The sequence below is a fragment of the Artemia sp. Qi Xiang Cuo genome, chromosome 14, assembly GCF_049724085.1.
Source record: "Artemia sp. Qi Xiang Cuo chromosome 14, ASM4972408v1, whole genome shotgun sequence".
Classification (NCBI taxonomy): domain Eukaryota; kingdom Metazoa; phylum Arthropoda; class Branchiopoda; order Anostraca; family Artemiidae; genus Artemia; species Artemia sp. Qi Xiang Cuo.
The window spans coordinates 66,641,286-66,662,540 of record NC_142807.1 but is presented as its reverse complement, the minus strand read 5'-3'; the positions used below and the strand labels follow the sequence as shown (position 1 = coordinate 66,662,540).

Below are 21,255 nucleotides of genomic sequence, written 5' to 3'. Positions count from 1 at the left end.
CCGACTCAAGCTGAGGCTGTTCAATAGCATTGTCCTCTCAACACTTTGCTATGGTTCTGAAACTTGGCACATAGATCAAATAATTGAAAAAAACTTCTCGCGTTCGAAAATGTTTGCTTAAGGCCCATTCTAAATATCCACTGGTCCAAAAAAGTTACAAACGCTACCATATGACAGAAGACATCTAAGCCACTGGTAACCAAAGTGATCAAATATAGGAAGTGGAGATACCTTGGTTATGTGATCCGTATGTCCGAAACTCGACAACCGAAATTTGTCCTTCAGTGGCAGCCACGTGGTACCAGAAGAAGAGGACACCCCAAAAATACCCTACGACGCAGCTACCGGGCTGACCTCGTAAACCTCAATGCCTCAATCCAACCTGAATGGGAAGATATCTGGGCGGCCGCAGCAATGAGAGATGACTGGCGACTTTTCTTGGATGTCCTAAGCGCCTCTGGAGGCACAGGAGGATCTAGGTCTAAGGTACTAATCGTTCCTTAATATATAATCTTATTATACAGTTCGTTACCACGAAATGTTTTATTATCCTTTATGTAATTATCGATCTGATCTGATCTGTTATCGGTCTGATCTGGTCTGTTCTTTATCTGATTTGGTCTGTTCTTTGTTCGATGTGAAATTACACACAAGAATTAGCCTATGGCTTTTTCTTATTTGGAATAGTGAGAGACGAGCTGGCTACAACCAGCGATTATTACGTCATTGATCAATCTTTAACGTGGAATATGTCATTTTTCGCAAAAAATTGATTCTATTTAAAAAATAATTTGTTTTAATTACAAACTGTTTTTAACCCCATTAATTTCCTTTAAAATGAGCCATTGAACAACTCTCTAAGATGTTCCAGTGCCAAGCTATCTGTGGAAATAAAAGAAAAAAGAAAAAAAGATGCTGTTTAGGCAGAATGCTGTAGTAGTGGCCACTTTTCTTCATTTTAAAGCCAATATATTTCTCTTGCTGTTCAAGCCAAGGGACAGAAAGTTTCCTATATATAGGTTTAGGACAAGGCGGTTCTAATGACGTACTTTTCATTTTGACTTGACTCTATTCTTAGGAGTGGGTTATTATATTTCTTAAAATTGGACGTGATCGTCTCATACTAGGTTTCTAGCTACCGCTGCAACCCGGATCATCAGAGGTAACTTCATAATATAGCGTTTTCTATTTACGTCATATACGGTTCTAATAACTATGACGACAATTATTATCCATTATTTGAAAATGAAGTTCTTTGTAAAAATGTTGATTTTATTTTAAATATTTTTTTTTGTTTATTAAAAAAGTCCGTAGATCTGGTAAATTCGTGATGTAATAACATAAGCTACCACAGTGTTATAAAAAAAATCCCCGTTTTTCGTTAAAAATCGATTTTATTAAAAAAATTTCACTATAAAAGGTTTTTAACCACATCAATTTCTTTTAAAATGAGCTATTAAACAACCCTCTACGATTTTCCAGTGCCAAGCTATCTGACTAGAAAAATAGAAAAAAAGATGCCGTATGTGCAGAATATCGTAGTTTCAGCCACTTTTCTTGATTTTCAAGCCAAATATAATTCTCTTGTTGTTCAAGCCAAGAGACGGTAAGTTTCATATATAGGGTTTTCGGACAAAACGGTTCTAATAGTGTACTTCTTGTTTTGATCTGACTCTATTTTTAGGAGTTATGGGTTATTATATTTCTTTAATATTAGACGTGGTCGTCTTTTACTAAGTTGCTAGCTACCGCTGCATCCCAGATTCAGTTAATAACCCGAAGCTAGCAACTCGGATTGCAGTAGTAGGAAACTACCTAGTAAGAGGTGATAGCTACCGCGGCAAACTGGAATTGATATTTCAGTCACGGGTGGTAAAGTTCGTTCTTCACTATAACTATATCTGATGAAACTTACATTTTCCCCATTTATAATGATCTATATTGATCTTTTATGTAGCTTGTTATTCAAGCCAAGGGACAGTTAGTCTCCTAAATAGGGATATTGGAAAAGGTGGCTCTAATAGTGTACTTCTTTTTTCGATCTGACTCTAGTTTTACGGTTATGGGCTATTTTTTTTTATATTATGGAACGTGATCATCTCCTTCTAGGTTGCTAGCTACCACTGCAACCCGATATGTATATCACATATTGTAAGAATTCTTTTCCTAAGAACGTTTCATGGTCTTTTTATAACGTTTAGCTTGCTTTTACCACCATATAGGTTTCTGCCGTAGTTTCTTCTTTTAAAAATTAAATTAATTACTGTGGGCAAAAATTCATTCTGTACCATAAATTGGCTACGTTATATTAATTTTTAGTCATTATATGCCTTAGTTTGTTCTTTACTCCGTTTCTGACATCTTTATAGATCTATTATGTAATTGCTATTCCAATGATCTTCTTTTAGTTTGATGCAACTGTGAATACTTGCGACTGTCACTACTTGTTACTACTTAATATTCCAAACCTAAAGCAACCAGAAATTACTATTAAAGAATAACTGATCCTAAAATTAAACATAACTTAGGATAAATAGTCATATCAAATATAAAGATGTCAGAAACTGATATAGATGAATTAATAAGTCTTAAAACAAGCAGAAATTAAGGTGAATAATCAAGTTAAACACGAAACAAACAGGAATTACTACAAACAGGAGTTTGGCTACTGTCCCCTTTCCCCTCCCTAGCTGTAAACCTTCTAAGATCTATTGCGTCATTAGTGCTTTACTGAGGACCAAATATATTTTGAACATTTGTTTTTTAATTATGACATTGAAAAATATAATTAACTGTCCAAAATACATATAATTCGGCTATTAATTTCAATTTCTTACATTCAGAATATAAAAGCAACAAGGAAAGGCCAGAACGTTCAGAAAAATTAAACTAGCTAGGGAAAATAAAAGTTTATACAAAAATAACTTGAAACCGTTGTTTTTTTTTAAATATTTATTTGTAAAAAAGAAACATGTTTTGTCATTTTAAAATAGGAAGCTTATCTTCTCATATACAATAGTTTAATTAAAAAAAAAAAAAAAAAATTTAAAAAATTATCTTCTGCACGCCTCGACATTAGGAGATTGGGAGTTTTTCTCGAAGTTGATAAAAAAACAGGAAAAAAATGGGAAAAGGGAAAATTATTCCCGTCGCTTCTTAAATTAGTGCTAAAATTTGTATTTATCTTTCTTGTTGCAAAGGTGTCGCAATTAGCGAAAAGTATCTGACCCTGGGGCTAAATAAATTTTGGATTCACTTCAAAGGAAAACTATCTGATTGCTAATGGTTACGTATCAATCCCTAGATTCTGTTCTGAAATATTCTTACTATAAGGCTAATTTTGCTCTGTAACTGTAAATTTCATAGTGCGATTTACTAAATACTGTTTTGATTTGGTATCGTCATTCTTTCAATTGCCCTTTTCATACTCATTTTTTTCTAGAGCATGGCATTTGAAATTTCGTTGTAGGTTATGTTTTACTTCATTGGTGTACTGAATATAAGATTAAAGTTTCAAGACAATTTTTACGCTCTTAGTAAGACCTTATTAGGATTTAAATAATAATGCTGTTTGCAGTTTGCTATGAAATCTAATCCAATCTAAAATGTCATATGAATTCTTATAACTTCGGTCATTATTTTTGCAGCTATTTTTTTTTTCAAGCTTGCATTTTTATCTATAAATACTACTACTACTATTACTACTAACAACTCACTGCATCATCTAGCCGCATTAGTCCAACACAGCTCCGCACACTCCTCCTCCATCCCAATCTAATCAAAGCATCCCTTTTCATACCCGCCCATGAAGTTCCCATTTCCTTTAAATGTTTCTTTATGACGTCCTCCCACCCCAGACGAGGACGACCTGCTTTCCATTTAGACCTAGGCGGTTGGCCGAAAAGAACAATCTTCGGCAATCTATCATCCTTCATCCGCACAACGTGCCCTAGCCACCTCAACCTTTCTTTCATTATAGCCCTAGAGAGCGGTATTGAACGACATTTTTCGTAAATGCATATATTTACGTGAAACCCCAATAGAAAGTCAAAGCTGGTGCAAAAGAAGTCAGATTCCTTAATAAACCTAGCCTTAAAGCCATTTTTGCTGAAGTCGAACGATGTCCATCGGACCGACGTTGCCTTTTTTCCATAGGAATTTCATTAACGTTAAATGTCACTAATCTCGATACTAACGGTGCCCGATATGTTATTTTTTCCCTCTTTAGCCAGATCTGTATGCTTCAAATGCTTGTCGAATCTTGAAGATTGAAATGGTCGAAATGTAAAACTTTTACCACTACCAGCAACGTATTTTATGATGAAGCAACTTATTTTTGGCTGTGTGAAGTTCAAGGGTTGCCATTCCTCGGTAAAGGAGGTCTCACGAAAAGCAATTTTGAATTGCAGTCTTCTGAGCTTCCAAAACTTGACTAGAAATTCCATTTCATCCATAAGTTTGAGCAAAACTTGTATATATAGAGGATGGTTTTCATTTTGATCCATTTTTCTTATTCTTGGACTGGCTCTTCATCTTCATCTTTTTAACTTTTTTAGAAAGTTACTATCCCTTAAAGAATCTTTTTTCAGCATATTTCCTATAGTGGTTGTTTATTAAGTGAATATGTTGTCAGGGCAACCATCGCATTTCTCAAAACTTATTCTAAAGCCGGCTAAAAAAATGAATCCATCTGTTTTTTTCGTGATTTTAAACTAAACTTACTATTCTCAAGAAAAGCAATTTTTTTGTTATATTTTTTATTTGTATCTGCACTGCTTAAAATTTGGTAACACTGATTAACATCTAGCAATTACAAACGAGAATTTAAATCTGTTTTTGGTGAAAATTAAGTACGACTCTCATTTTTTAAGGACCCAGCGGTGACATGATTAAAAATCTCAAATTTTATCGCTCCGTTTGCTTTCTTATCTTTTTTTTCTAGATCAGTAGAAAGTGAGCTAGAAATATATTCCTCGGTGTGTCAAGTTGAAGCTTGATCAATCCTAATTTAAAAAAAACCTTGTCAATTAAGACAAAAATTAATTTTAGAAATGCTTGAACCAAGAATTAGCAGAACAAATACCATACAAAAAGAGTTAAAATCAAAACAAATGAAAGAGAAGACTAAGTGATAATTATAGCGTAGTAGGTGGAATTTAAGCTATCTAAAATGTATGAAATTAATTTTTCAAGAGAAGTAGAAATATGACACAAATCAAAAGGTGCACTTTAAGTGGTTTGGGTTTCAGACCGTTCGACTTCTAAAATACAAAATGGCAAAAAATAGATAAATTTTTGTATACTGTAAAAAGAAACCATTAATGGGATGTGGGAAGTTTTATTAGGACAGGAGAGGGGTTTTTATCCCTTTTCGGCTTTGTTTTCCCTTTCGGCTTTGTTTCGGCTTTTCGGCTTTATTCTTGAAATTGTGTCCATCATTTTCACTTCTGTCTAAAATCAAGTTGTCGTCTAAAATCATATTGGTTGACATATCATATATAATGATTACGCGCTATTAACTGCTGAAGAATATTTGTCTACCTTTTAATGATTAAATAAAAAAAAAAAAAAATTTTTAACTGTAAGTAAGGAACGACGTTAAAACTTAAAACGAACAGAAATTATTCCGTATATGAAAGTGGCTGTCCCCTCCTCAACGCCTCGCTCTTTTCGCTAAAGTTTTTTATTATTATTAAAAGGGACAGCCGTTGAGGAGGGGACAGCCGCTTTCATATACGTAATAATTTCTGTTCGTTTTAAGTTTTAACGTCGTTCCTTACTTTCAGTTAAAAAACTTGTTTTTTTTATTTAATTTTTGAATGTTTTTGAATTAATGCAGGTTTTGATTTTGGCTCACCGTACATGAATAATTAAAAAAAATTTACATATTAATTTTACTTTTATTTGGTTAAATGGCTTTCTCGAAACTTGTTTCATTTTATTTTCGAACGTTTTTATTAGTAATAAATATACGTAATTTACGAACTAACTTACGTAACGAACTTCTATATTTATATATTTTTAATATGTGTATTAGGGGGCTCGCCCCCTAGTCAATACCACGCTCTTTAGGCTAAATTTCGAATTTCGTTCCAATTCTTTAAAAACGACCCCTTAATCACAAAGGTTGTTATTTAGAATAAATAGCTCTTATGAAAGTACTAAAAAATCTTCAGCTTAAAGAACGAGGTATTGACTAGAGGGTGAACCCAATCATACACGTAATATTTTCTGTTCGTTTTAAGTTTTGATGTTACTCCTTGTTTTCAGTTGGAAAACTTGTTTTTTTTATATTTAATTTCTGATCTTTTTTTTAAATAATGCTGGGAAATCCGGCGCCCCCTTTATAGAAATGTCCCTTACCCCTATGAAAACTTCCTTCATTGAAAGATATTTCCACATAACCCCCGACCCACCCACCCCCCTACTACCAGAAAAAATCCCCCCTGAAAACGGCTGTATACTTCCTAATAACCAATACTATATGTTAACATTGGGCAAAGTTCATAACTTTCAGGCCTCCCCCTGGGGACTTCGGGGGATTAAGTCATCCTAAAGGACATAGTTACCATATTTTCAACTATGCTGAATAAAATGGCTATCTCAAAATTTTGATCAGGTGACTTTGGGAAAAAATGAGCGTGGGAGGGGGCCTAGTGGCCTTCCATTTTTTTGTTCACTTAAAAATGGCACTAGAACTTTTAATTTCCGTTCTAATGAGTCCTCCCACGATATTCTATGGTCACTGGTTCTCTACAATCACCCCTGGGAAAAAACACAAAAAAACAAAAAACAAATAAACACACATCCGTGATCTTTCTTCTGGCAAAAAATGCAAAATTCCACATTTCCACATTTTTTTAGATAGGAGCTTGAAACCTCTACAGTAGGTTTCTCTGATGCTCTGAATATGATGGTGTGATTTTCATTAAGGTTTTATAATTTTAAGGGGGTCTTTCCCCCTTGTTTCTAAAATCAGCAAAATTTTGTCAGGCGCTTAACTTTTGATGGGTAGGACTAAACTTGATGAAAGTTATATATTTGAATTCAGAATCGAAATTTGATTCTTTTGATGCATCTATTGGTATCAAAAACCCGTTTTCTAGAGTTTCGGTTACCATTGAGCTGGGTCGCCCCTTACTTACAGTTCGTTACCACGAACTGTTTGATAATGCTTCAATCTTTCATCAAACCTATAAAGAGTTAACCTTTCAATAGTTTGAGATAACAAAATGGATCTTGATCAGGTACACTTCGTTTCAAGTTTGATGTCAATCCTTGCTAAACACTGTCATTACATGAGATATGCACTGTCCTTAGATAAGAAATATCATGGCTTCGAAAATTATATTGCATAAAAATCCTGACAGAATATATCCGGTTGCATAAATTAACATTTTTATGCGGAGGGGGCGTTTGTGCAATTTTGTCAGTGACCTCATAATGATTTTATAATAAAGGATATTCAGCAGAATAATCTTCTTTGTTTTGTATGACGTCATTTATAGTTGTAACATATTATATATGCCTTCATATATTATGACGTCATGCATATCTTAATTGGAATAGTAAGAGACGACCTGGCTACATAGTACGATTATGACGTCATTAATCAGTCTCTAACATGAAATATGCAGTTTTTCGTAAAAATTGATTATATTTTAAAAATAATTTGTTTTAATTATCAAAGGTTTTTATCTCCATTAATTTTCTTTAAAATGAGATTTCTTTAAAATGAAATCCACTTACCGAATCGGTTAAAGTCTAAAAAAACCTTCTATTAATAACTTCTTGACACCATATGATGAACTATATCGATCCTTTATGTAAACCTAGCAAAAAACAAAACTAAGTTTGAAATTCTCAGATATTTTGCTATTTTTAACTAAAAAATTTGAATCATTCCTCAGACACTATAAATATTTTTGCAGTTTAGATAATTACTTTAGCGATCCTGAACTGAGAAAAAAATAAAGTAAAATTATTTCTTCGAAAGATAAACGTTTACAAATATTGCATTCACTTAGTACGTCATATATGGTTACAACCAACGGTTATGACGACATGATTCATTAAGATTGTACATGAAAATGCAGTTTTTTTTGGTAAAAAGTGATTGTATTTTAAAAACTTGTTTGTTTTTTAATTATAAAAGGCATTAGATGTGGGAATTTCCTTGAAAATGAGCCATTAAACAGCTCTCTATGATGTTACAGTGTCCCGCTATCTGAGGAAAAGAAAGAAAGAAATATCCCGTATATGCAGCTTATCGTGCTTTCAGCCACTTTTCTTGATTTTAAAACCAAAATATTCTCTTTGTTGTTTAAGCAAAGGAACGGTAAAGTTACTAGTTTCAAACCAGGCAGTTCTAATGATGTACTTTTTGTTTAGAACTGACCATATTTTTTAGAAGTTATTAGTTATTGTAGTTTTCACTAAGGACCGTGATCGTCTCTTACTAGGTTGCTAGCTACCGCTGCAGCCCGGTTATTCCTGATAGTGTTCCTTCTTCGTGTTCTAAGAGGATCATGGTTTCGCAATTTGCTGTGTTTAGCTCTAGTTTTTAAATTCTGCAGTATTCTTCAATATGTCTTACTATTTTCTCATAGTCTTGTTCTTTTTTGTATCCAGTTAGCATAAGCTAGAGTTTTTTCTATAATATACCATTGCTCTGAGGGGCGGGGGGGGGGGGGGGTGTCGTCCTCACAGACCTGATTCCAGAACTTTCAACTACGTTGAACAAAATGGCTATATCAAAATTAGGATTGCATCTGTTTGGCGAAATGGTGGGCTTGAGAGGGTGGTTTGTTGCCCTTCAATCACTTTCAAATATTAAAAAGGGCCCTAGCCATTTCAATTTCCAATCGAATGAACCCTTTTTGAAGTTTCTACGACAATGCTTTCTATAAAAACTTTATATGCCCCAATGGCATAACTTACAACCATTGCCCAGAGGGCTCTGAAGGGGGTTATCACCCTCGAAGATCTAATTTCCAAAACTTTCAATTGCGTTGAACAAAATAGATATCTTAAAATTTTGAATGCACGTGTTTGGGGAAATGGTGGGCATGAGATGGGAGTTAGTTGTCCGCCAATCACTTTCAACTATTAAAAAGGGAAATAGCCATTTCAATTTCCAATTGAATAATCCCTTTGAAATTTTAACGACATCGCTTTGTATTAAAAACCTTATTTGCCCCCAGGGCATTACTTACAACCCTAGCCTTTAAGGCTTTGGGGGGCTATCTCAAAAATTTTATTGGATGTATCTTGGGAGTTGGTGGGACTGAGAGGGGGGTTAATTGCCCTCCAATCACTTTCGACTATTAAAAAAGGCACTAGCCCTTTGAATTTCCAATTGAATGATCCCTTTTTGAGGTTTCTACGACAAGGCTTGCAATAATAACCTTATATACCCCCAGGGCATAAATTACAACTCTTGCTCTGAGGAATGTCGGGGGATTGTTCTCCTTAAAGACATAATTCTTAGATCTTTCAATTACGTTGAACAAAATGCCTATCTCAAAATTTTGATTGGATGTGTTTGGTGAAATTATTGGGGTGGAAGGGTTATTAATTGCTTTCCAATCACTTTTAACTATTAAAAGGGCACAAGCCCTTCTAATTTCCAATCGAATGGGCCCTTTTTCAAGTTTCTACGACAACTCCTTCAATACGAAGTGCCCTGATCTAAACCCCCCTCCCCAAAAGAAATGAATAATATATTGTGCCAGCATCGTTTTATAATGCTCTTTTTATGTTTAAACATCAGATTAAAATGATACCAATTTATTAATTAGATTAAAATGCAAGATATTTTTTATGCCTGTTTCTATTGTACACTCTTATAGCTTAAGATGTTCGAATGAATTTTGACCCCCCAAGCCTGTGACAACTAGGTCAATGTTTTGTATTGGCCATTTTAGCCCTCATGCTTGGAATAGTCTGCCAGATGAGATCAAGAAGGTGACTGATGTCTCTGAATTTAGAAGTCTGATAAAAGAGCATTGTTATAGAGTATAAGGTGGTGAGTGAGTCAGTTTTCTGATCTCTTTTGCCGTTAATTTGTAAATTTTTTGGGAGTTTTGTGTTTGGTTGATTGATAGAGAAGGACAAGGTCTAACATGTTGAATGATGAGATTTGATAAGTTGGTAAAAAACCAACAAAGAGAAAAATCTAAGGGTAAAAAAAACAACAAACGAGACTGCGGCCAGTGGAGAGAAAAGAAACGACAAACGCAAAACAACGCGGACATTTCGCCTGTATCTAAACAAGGCGTCTTCAGCACGAAAGAAACAGAAGAGAAACAAGATAAAAAAAAACAAGCTAAAACTAAAAAAATAATAAAACCACCACCAAAAAAAATATATATACAATTGGCACAAACTGATCCACGTAGGGAAAAGATGCTATTATAGAGTTACTTCAGTGAGAACACCAAAGTAACTGAGGAAAAATAAAAAAACAACTGGAAATTACTTGAATTATTCTGTTGCGAAATAATCCTTTTATTGGGTATTATTGAAGCAAATCGTTTTGGTCTAGCAAGTAAAATAGTCCCCTGGTGATTATTTAAAATCTTAGCTCCCTTATGGACTTTTATTCACTCTTTAGAAGATTATGATAAATTGGGTCAATATTTAAACTACCTGTGTCCCTATTTATCGAAAGGTTAGCGAAAATATGTTTTTTAATTTCAATGGCTTCTCTCGCCCTTGTGTGTACCCCTTATCATTTGAAATAGCTAAGGCCTCATCAAATTTTACAAAGTGACATGGTGGAAACCAAACATGTTCTGCTGAGATTTTTTTTTCACTGAGATTTTTCTCTTTTTAGGTTTTTTGTCATGGCTGACCAGTTCGGCTTAAGATCTTTCATTGATGAGTTGGTAACGAGTAGGGGTGGTATAGTCGCTTATTAGTGATTTTTATATGATAGTCCTTTTTTGTTGTTTTTAGGCCGAGTTGGGGTAGTGATCTCCTGGACAAGCTTAGCTTCTGTATTTTATTATTTTTGGTTGATGAATAAACCTTAATTTAACTAAGAAAAATAACTAACTATGGAAACAAATAAACACGCATCCGTCATCTTTCTTCTGGCAAAAATATAAAATTTCACATTGTTAGATATAGGAGCTTGAAACCTCTACAGTACGGTTCTCTGATACACTGAATCTGATGGTATGATTTTCATTAAGATTCAATGACATTTAAAGGGTGTTTTTCTCTTTTTTTTGAAAATAGGGCAAATCTTCTCAGGCTTGTAACTTTTGATGAATATGACTAAACTTAATGAAACTTATATATTTAAAATCAGCATAAAAATTCAATTCTTTTGTTGTGTCTATTGATATTAACAATTGTTTTTTAGAGTTTCAGTTACTCTTACTATACAGTTCGTTACCAGGAACTGTTGGATTTTAGTAATTATTTATTTTAGTTTTAGTCTTTGAAATAGTAAGAGACGAACCTCAAACAATCAAATAGCAAACTATGTCCAATGCGTGCCATGTTTTTTGTTATTTCAATGATTGTCTGTTAATGTAAAACTAAGCCCAATGTATGCAAGGGTTTGTTATTCCAATTATCGTCTTTTAGTGTAATTACCACGAACTGTTTGATTACAAAAAAGAAAAAGCCTATGGCTTTTTCTTAATTGGAATAGTAAGAGATGACCTGGCTACAACCTACGATTCTGACATCATTGATCAATCTTTAACATGATTCCTTATGTAATTGCTTCAAAAATCTAGTTTCTTTGAAAAGACTGCAGAATGAAAAGACATCAAAAATGCATTTTTTTAAAAAAAGGGATTCTATTTTTATATTGTTTTTTGTCTTTTGATTAAAAAGTCACTAAAGCTTTTAATTTCGAATGAACCCTCTCGTGACGTTCTAGGACCACTGGGTCAATACGATCATCCCTGGGGAAAAACAAATGATTACAAACCTGTTTGATTACAAAAAAGAAAAAGCCTATGGCTTTTTGTTAATTGGAATTGTAAGAAACGACCTGGCTAAAACATACGATTCCGACATCATTGATCAACCTTTAACATAAGTCCTCATGTTATTGCTTCGAGAATCTAATATCTTTGAAAAGACTGCAGAATGAAAAGACATCAAAAATGTATTTTTTTGAAAAAAGCGATTCTATTTTTATGTTGTTTTTTGTCTTTTGATTAAAAAGGCACTAGAACTTTTAATTTTGAATGAGCCCTCTCGCGACGTTCTAGGACCACTGGGTCAATACGATCATCCCTGGGGAAAAACAAAAACAAATGAACACACACCCGTGATTTGTCTTCTGGCAAAAAATACTAAATTCCACATTTCTGCAGATAAGAGCTTTAAACATCTACAGATAGGTTATCTTGTACACTGAATCTGATTGTGTGATTTTCATTAAGATTCTGTAACTTCTAGGGGGAAGTTCTCCCTTTTTCCGAAAATAATACAAATTTTTTCAGGCTTGCAACTTTTGGAGGGTAAGACTAAACTGCGAAACTTATACATTTATAACCAGCATAAAAATCCGATCCTTTTGATGTATCCACTGGTGTCAAAATTCCGTTTTTTAGAGTTTCGGTTACTAGCCTATTAAGACGAGTCGCTCTTACTATTGAGTTCGTTACAACGAGTGGTTCATTCTTTTCTCCGTTGTATCAGTTACTATGAGATAGACTTTGGTCTTTGCTGTAACCTTACAGTACCTGCTTTTAGAATATTCAAAAAAGTAAATTTAATTTCAGAAAGTATAAACTTTACTATATTTAAGAGAATAGTTTCCAAGCGTGTTCACATACTTATTATACCTCTCAATTATTTTTAAAGTAGCTTGTTCATAAAAACTTGCCACCAGCTCTGATAACGAAAAAATCACTGCAGTTTTTACGTCGTCGTCATCGCCCCCGAAAATACAGCCCTCTTTTCTTGATTTTTCCTACGTCTAGCTTGCTTAGAAGACACCATTTTATTACTGTTTAAGCTCTGCATTCGAATAGCCCTTAATATTATATTCATGACGTCATAACCAATGTCATCAGAGATAATAATCATGATATAATAACCAATTTCATCACAGGTAACGTCATAATACAGCGTTTTTCTATTTACGTCACAGTTCTAACAAAACTATGACGAAACTCATTATCTAGCATATGAAAATGCTGTTCTCTGTAAAAATATTGGCTTTGTTTTAAATGTTATTTTTATTACAGAAGCACGTAGAGGTGACACATTCCTGATTAATTAATAACGATTACGTTAACAACGTAAGCTACTACAGTGTTATAGAAAAATGTAGTTTTTCGTAAAGAATTGTTTTTTTTATATTTTTTTACTACAAAAGTCATTAGATGTGGCAATTTTCTTTTAAATGAGCTATTAAATAGCTCTATACCATATTTCAGGGCCAAACTAGCTGTGGCGAAAAAGAAGAAACAAAAAACAAAAACAGATGGTGTTTACGCAGAATATAGTGGTTGCAGCCACTTTAATTGATTTTCAAGCCTGTATATTTGCCTTGTTGTTAAATCCAAGAGACGATATGTATCCTATAAAGAGTTACGGACAAGTGGTTCTAAGGGTGTACTTCATTTTTTGGTCTGATTTTAGTTTTAGGAGGTATTGGCTATTTTATTTTTTACTGTGGGCCTTGATCGTCTCTTGCTAGGCTGCTAGCTACCACTGCAACACGTATTCCTAGCTACCGCTGCAACCCAGAATATAGCTCCGATAGTTTATATAACTATAGGCTAAAGTTCATTCTTTACTATAGCAAACAAGATAAAGTCTATGTCTTTTTCTTAGTTGGAATAGAATGAGACAAACCTCAGTATTGCACCATATCCCAGACAAGTAAACATTTCAAAAAGTGGTTCTATTATCCTAACTTCTAGTTACTATGTTCCGTAGTTTGTTCTTTACTAGGCTTCAGCTATGTCTGATGATCGATCTTTTATGTAATTCTGAACTGAAAACTAAAATGAAAAAATTGATTTTTTTCATTGCAAATATAATATAACGACTATAGAGATGTGCACTTTAGGAGTTGAGCCACATAAAGTTTGATTCCATGAGACAATTATAACCTTGAACTCAGAGATTATTAGAATTATCTTTTTTTGAATTTAAAGAATTACTAAAGATTTAAAGATCCTAAAAGAATTACGACATTGTACATAACTATATCTACATGCATTTATAATGTTAAATTAACTATTTTGATCTTCCTATGCAAGATGATGTTAATAACATTTGCTACTACAGCGCTATAGAAAAATGCAGTCTTTCGAAAAAAATTCATTCAATTTGGAAACTATTTTAATTACAAAACACACTAGATGTAGTAATTTACTTTAAAATGAGCCATTAAACAGCTTATTACGATGTTACAGTGCCCAGCTATCTGCGGGGGAAAATGAAAAAAAAGATGCCTTACATGCAGAATATCGTGGTTTCAGCCACTTTTGGGTATTGAGCAAGGCAGTTCTAATAGTGTACTTCTTTTTTTTATCTGACTCTAGTCTTAGGAGTTATGTGCTATTTGGTCTTTTACTGTGGGGACGTGCTCGTCTCCTACTAAGTTGCTAGCTACCGCTGCAACTTGGATTTGCTTTACGATACACATTTTTTCAAAGATAATTAAAAACTGGATGAGCCCTACGGCTTTTTGTTAGTTTGCGTAATAAGGCACGAACCTCAAAGAAATGTACAGCTATAGTAAGTTAAATATTATATCATAATCCAGAGCAGCCACTTTTTGAAACGTGATTTCGAGAACTGAGAAATTTTAATTTTGCATAGAAAAAAAAGCAATTATACGATTTTGCCATAAAACTAGCAATCCATGTAGGCTATGACGTCATTTATACCATGAAGCTCTCTGAAATATCTCATTGCTTCCTACCAATAAAATATTAGCCGAATCTTCAATGGCAAAAATAATTAATAAGATTGAAAAATATGAATATTTATCATAAACACCATATCCAGAGCTGAGCAATTTTAATTGCACATAACTATAACAAAATTATTTGATTTTGGCATGTAACTAGCAATCATTGTAAACTACGACGCGATTTACGTTTCTTGAAAATACAAAGATAAGTAATGTGGCTTGGCGTATAAGTAATCTTGTATTTTTGAATACGCTGTAAGTCCCAAGCCGCCCGGGATAGAGACAATTGACACATCGGAGACGCTTTATATGAAGGAAATGTTAGCGCGTTTACTCTAAATAATATAGATGACGGATATTAGGAGCCTTTGTTTGACTTTTTAATAATATCATAATGTTCTCTGAAATATGCTCATTGTCTCCTACTAATAAGATATTGGCCGAATTTTAAATGATAAAAATAATTGTTAGGATTGGAGATTATGAATATTTGACATAATCGTCATTTCCAGAAATGAGAAATTTTAAGTGTGCATAACTAGAATGAAAAATTTGGCTAAATTAAAGTACTTTATGCTATTATGTTTTCTTGTAGAGTATGTTGCTAGTTTAAAAAAAGCAGAGCTTACAAAACTGCAAGGAATTGCATACCAACAATGTAAATCTTGTGAAACTTGTAGCGATTCAAGAAAAACATGGTTTCTTTGTGATATCAGTAGAAATTGTTTTTGTTTTATAACAGAAAGGAAACTTAAGAACTGGGACGAGGCCTCAGCATATTGTAAAAGGAATCCACAAGGTTCAAGACTCTCTGTGCTGTATAATCCACCTCTCCATGAAGCTCTTTTAAAAGTTCTGAGAAAACATAATATTGAAAGGTCCTGGATTGGGCTTTCAATCAAGGAGTCTAAAGAAACCTATGATACTGTGCCTTATTATATGTGGGATGATCAAACACTTTTCCAGAAGGAACAATTATACCATAGATTTAATGATGATAGAGAGCTTGCACTAAAAAAATCTCGTCCTAGGAAGTGTGTTTTTATTAAAAGCAATGGGAAATATTACTCGGATGACTGTCTTGTTCCTCGACCCTTCAGCTGCATTGTCCCAATCGGATCTCATTATTCCATTAAATCATACTTGTTGCAGGTTACGGCACGAGCACCAGCCACCAGTACTTCTATACCAACAACTACGACCAAACCTCCAACTACCACGACGACAACTCCAAAACCAACAACTACGACCAAACCTCCAACTACCACGACGACAACTCCAAAACCAACAACTACGACCAAACCTCCAACTACCACGACGACAACTCCAAAACCAACACCTAAGACCAAACCTCCAACTACCACGACGACAACTCCAAAACCAACAACTACGACCAAACCTCCAACTACCACGACGACAACTCCAAAACCAACAACTACGACCAAACCTCCAACGACCACGACGACAACTCCAAAACCAACAACTACGACCAAACCTCCAACGACCACGACGACAACTCCAAAACCAACAACTACGATCAAACCTCCAACTACCACGACGACAACTCCAAAACCAACAACTACGACCAAACCTCCTACTACCACGACGACAACTCCAAAACCAACAACTACGACCAAACCTCCAACTACCACGACGACAACTCCAAAACCAACAACTACGACCAAACCTCCAACTACCACGACGACAACTCCAAAACCAACAACTACGACCAAACCTCCAACTACCACGACTAAAACTCCAAAACCAACAACTACGACCAAACCTCCAACTACCACGACGACAACTCCAAAACCAACAACTACGACCAAACCTCCGACTACCACGACGACAACTCCAAAACCAACTAGAAAACCAACCACCAGTAAAAAATTAGCTACTACGACAACGACTGAAAAGTCAACCCCATTTGCAAAGACTAGTGATATGAAAACTAAAAACCTAACCTCCACCACCGCAACCCCAAATATTAAAACCACAAATATAAAACCAAAAACAAAGAGCACAACAACTGGTGGAAGACACAAAATGGACCTAAAAAACATCAACAAAGCAATAAAAGATGAAGATGAAGTACTTATTCCAATAGGCAGTAAAACTATCAAAACAAATTTTTTCACGAAAGATAAGATAGAAAGCTATTGGAATCAATTAATCTTAGTAATGATAGGAGTATTTGCATTTTTTGTGCTCGCTATAATTGGAGTTGGGTGGAAGGGTGGTGTTGCTGCTGTATCCACATCTGAATAACTAAAGTGTAATTAAAAGCATAAGTGAATCCATGCAAATTTACCGGTCAAAATTCAAATTGGTTACCTGTATCCAGTGATTACTATTGGTGGTAATTACCAACCGTGGTAACCTTGGTTACCTTCCAAACAGCGTATGAAAAGGAGGTATGAAAAGACTCTGGACATAAATAATAATTTAACATAAGCGTTGCAGGGAAACCAATCCAAAATTTTTTCTTAAATCATCAGCAACTTTTAAAAATTGACAGAATGTTTCTTTTCACATGGACTCCATATAAGACCAATTCATCTACATTCAGCTCCACCACTATTTATGGAACTAACGTAACATCAGTAAAAAGACAAAAAATAGTGTCGACAAAACTCTGTTCTTTTCTCTGCCGTTGAGACTTGGCCGCTAAAGGCACTTCATCTCCATGGTATAAAAGTCTTTTACAAATACTGTTTATGAGAAATCCCAAGGATTAGACACACCGAAAGAATCTCAAATGCTGATGTACGTCACCGCTAATGACAAAGTCGAGTCGACAGCCATGATTGTCAAACAAAGAAGACTGCGTTTGCTTGGCCATGTCCTAAGAAGACCTCATGACCGCATCATCTAGCAAGTGTTTCTAGCTGCTCCTTTTCCAGACTGGTGCAGACATCCTGGTGGTCAATCGAAGAAATGGTGGGCCACTGTCAAAAACGACATCGACACCATTGGTGGATTTCCAAAGATTGGCAGAAAGTGGTAGAGCTGTTGGCTGCGGTTTGCTGAACAGCTGGCACAAAATCACGACAAGATCGAGTTAACCATACGGCGTCTTTTAGATGCCGTGTGAGGTATCCAAGTCTAGTTACTCGCTCATAACAAGTAAGCAAGTACAGGGCTTAAAAGGAATCAGCATTACTAATAGATTTTGTTGTGCACTTGTTGTAACCAAAATAACGTTTTTAGAGTTTTGGTTTCTATTGAATGAATGAATGAATTGTTTTTATTACACATCTTTAGAAATGAAAAAAAGTAAAAATTGAGTATAGAAAATGAAAAGAAAACAAAACACATCGAAAAAAGGAACAACTTAAATTTATAATTCAATAAATAAAAAAAAAAAAACCAATGGTGAAACTATTTACATAAAAAGACTACCATTACACATTGCTGACTATAGCTTCAAACATACTATGCGTTTGGTCTAAAGATTTCAGGAACTTTTCCCTCCTAGTCGCGATCACGGCGAAGGGGTCATCGAGTTCGTAACGTGCTGAAATCTGGAGGTTTTTTTTTGCCATGGGGGAAGGCTAAGCAGATATTTTGCAAACTTATAGAACACTGTACGGATTGCTTTTTTATCATGAAAACTAAACAAAGACCAAAAAGGTGACAAAGCTATGATATGAGGGGTGGCAAAGGAATTGAAGATCCGTGCTAGAATGCGGCGGTTATATAGGCGTTTGCATGACAAAATCATCCCATACGCTTTTCGGAGTCTCTGTTTGAGATCATTTATTAGACAGGGACTGGTAGCTTTAAGATTAGACCCAATTGGTTAACCAAGGTAAGGCATTGATGCTGCCGTAGTAACAGTATTACTACCTAGTGCAAATATGACAGGCGCCAACTCTTTCTTACGACAATTAAAGACGACAACCTTGCTTTTGCTGGAGTTGAATTCTAGGCCTATGTTAGCATATTCATTAGACAAAACTCTGAAATTACTCTCTACGCCACTGACGGATTTACTCAGATCTAAAATGCGTCGTCGGCATAATTAACGAGAGACAAATCAATTCCACGAAAAATAAAGCACGTCTTCACCGTCTTCCGAGCCTCAATGATACTTTTATTATAAAGAGGCAGTGATGATCAAGCCCCTTGGCGAATGCCTTTTCGTACTAATGTGAGGAAATTGGATACTGTCGGGCTCTGGTTTTTTAGTACCCTTACTCTAACCTTCAACTTAAAATACATGTTCCTATAAGTAACAATTATAGATTTGTGAAGACCTCTCTTAAACGCAGAGACAAGCAGTTGTGCATGGATACCCGAATCAAAAGCCCCGCGGACGTCGTGGTCTGCAAGTACCACAGTTTCTCCTTTAGCATTTGCATCCAACAAAACATTAGACAATAGGCTATGCACTTGCTCGCGGCTAATATTTCTCTTGAAACCGAACTGCGAATCTGGCGTACTATAAACATACTTTATCTCCTAATAACTAATAACTCCATCAATTTACAAAACACGGGAGCAACGGTTATCGGGCGGTAAGAACAACATTCAGATGGGTTTTTACCTTTCTTGATGACAGGGGTGATTACACCAGTACAAAAAATATCTGACACTAGACCGCAACTAAAAAATCATTGGGAACATAAGTGCTAGATGTACTGTTAACAGTTCACTACCGATAACATACCACAAATATTATCTACTCCTTTAGATTACTTCTTTTTTATTTTAAGGATAGCCGAAAGAACATCCGACACCCTCACTACGTGGCCAAGATCTGGTTCCAAAGATTCTAAACAGAGATCAAGATTTCTCTCAGACTTTCAATCCAATTCAGGAACAGGTAAAGAAATTCCGCTTCTTAAACAAATATTCCAGTTAATTATACTGATGGCGGTTTCACTCCTGGGTGCTTTTGAAGATAGGTTCTTCTTTACAAATTTCCAAATTTTATTTGGATCGACTAATATCAACGCCCTATTTTCGTCAATCACATGAGAGCGATGCAAGGTGAGATGTTTGGAGAACTGCCGCTTTGTATACAATAGAATACTGTTTGCAACGCCTTGTTTAGAACGGCTCGAATCAATCCACAAACTGTACAACGTTTTAGTAAGTTCACACGCATTAACAAAAACTGGATTTTCTGACCATCCTGGGACTTCTGATCCAATTCTCACTTTGCCAAGGGGGACCGTAGTTTTTTCTACATAACGAAAGGCATGAGTTAATATCACGACAGTAGATATTTAGAAGTATTTGTTTTTCATCACATGCTATCGGCGAGCTTTTGAGTAATAGCTGGAAAGGGACTTAAATCTTTTCCAGGATTCCGTCACACACAGACCTGAACATGGCTAAATTAGCTTTTTGCCATTCAGTCTTCTGGAACCACTTTTCTCCTTTGGAGCATCATTTGGGGTATTATTCAGGAGCTCAATAATAATGAAGGTATTAGTCACTGGAAGGTGATCAGAAACACCGAAGCCGATATCAACCTCACAGTCACCGTGAGTCATCAAGTCGGGAGAGCAGAGCAGAAAGTCGAGCGAGGACGTGGAACCGGAATTATGCACATACGTGAAGTCTACTCTGTTTCTCAGTACCCGCAGTCTTGGGCAGGCATCGAGCAGGATTTGACCTCTCGGATCATTAGCATCAGAGAGGTTAGAGTTCATATCTCCGGCAATAATACATGAAAGTTTTTCCGCCGCGCATAATGTAGCAACAGCGGCTACTTTTCCACAAGCAATATTAAACTTATCGTCAGATTGGACATTCCTTTAGTTCATTGGCATATAGACTGAGAGCACAACAGTGTTTTTAATTTTCACTGCAGTATAAAAGTCCGCTTCTTTAAACGTCAAGGCACGAAGCGAGGCACGGACAATGATTGCAACATCACCAGAGGGACGACCTCTTCCTGACCTCCTAGAAGGAATGCCAAAGACATTTACGTTTTTGTTTAATTGTAAGAGTTGGAGTCCCTCAGCTTACAGGAAATGTTCCTGCACGCACAAAATGTCAAATTTGTTAACACGGTTTTCTAAAAGTGGTAATTTAGATAGCACTCCGCCATTTATGTTCCATGTCACTATTTTCAGAGTGCTGGAGCTAGTCATCGCTTAGATAGGGCATTTTTGGCTTCTGGACAACTGAAACTGTAACAGGGGTGCTTATCGGAGCCACAGAGGGCGCACTTCATCTGGTTCTGGCATGGGGTGTCTTTAGAATTAGTGTGGCCACCATCTTGCTTTATTAGAGCAGTCCTTTGCAATATGCCCATAGGCCTGACACTTATAGCAGCGCCTCGGGAGAAAATGAAAGTCCTTGACTGGAATTCTTTCGTAACCTATAATAAGCGGAGA

General features: G+C 35.3%; 1 protein-coding gene across 1 annotated transcript; it reads left to right on the top strand.

The window, feature by feature from the left end:
- The first annotated feature begins 249 nt into the window (after window positions 1–249).
- LOC148944770 (uncharacterized) lies at window positions 250–17,170 on the top strand. Its single transcript, XM_089100022.1, has 3 exons — window positions 250–486; window positions 4,044–4,236; window positions 15,432–17,170. Exons 1-3 carry the CDS (start codon window positions 250–252, stop codon window positions 17,168–17,170), a joined length of 2,169 nt encoding a protein of 722 aa, XP_088956148.1.
- The last annotated feature ends 4,085 nt before the right edge of the window (window positions 17,171–21,255 follow it).

Bases quoted from the DNA above. Each gene is read 5' to 3' on its own strand.
- LOC148944770 (XM_089100022.1), top strand. From the start codon at position 250: ATGTCCGAAACTCGACAACCGAAATTTGTCCTTCAGTGGCAGCCACGT. The intron at 487-4,043 runs GTACTAATCGTT...AAACCCCAATAG, and splicing joins CAGGAGGATCTAGGTCTAAG to AAAGTCAAAGCTGGTGCAAA. The intron at 4,237-15,431 runs GTATGCTTCAAA...AGAAATTTTAAG, and splicing joins TTCCCTCTTTAGCCAGATCT to TGTGCATAACTAGAATGAAA.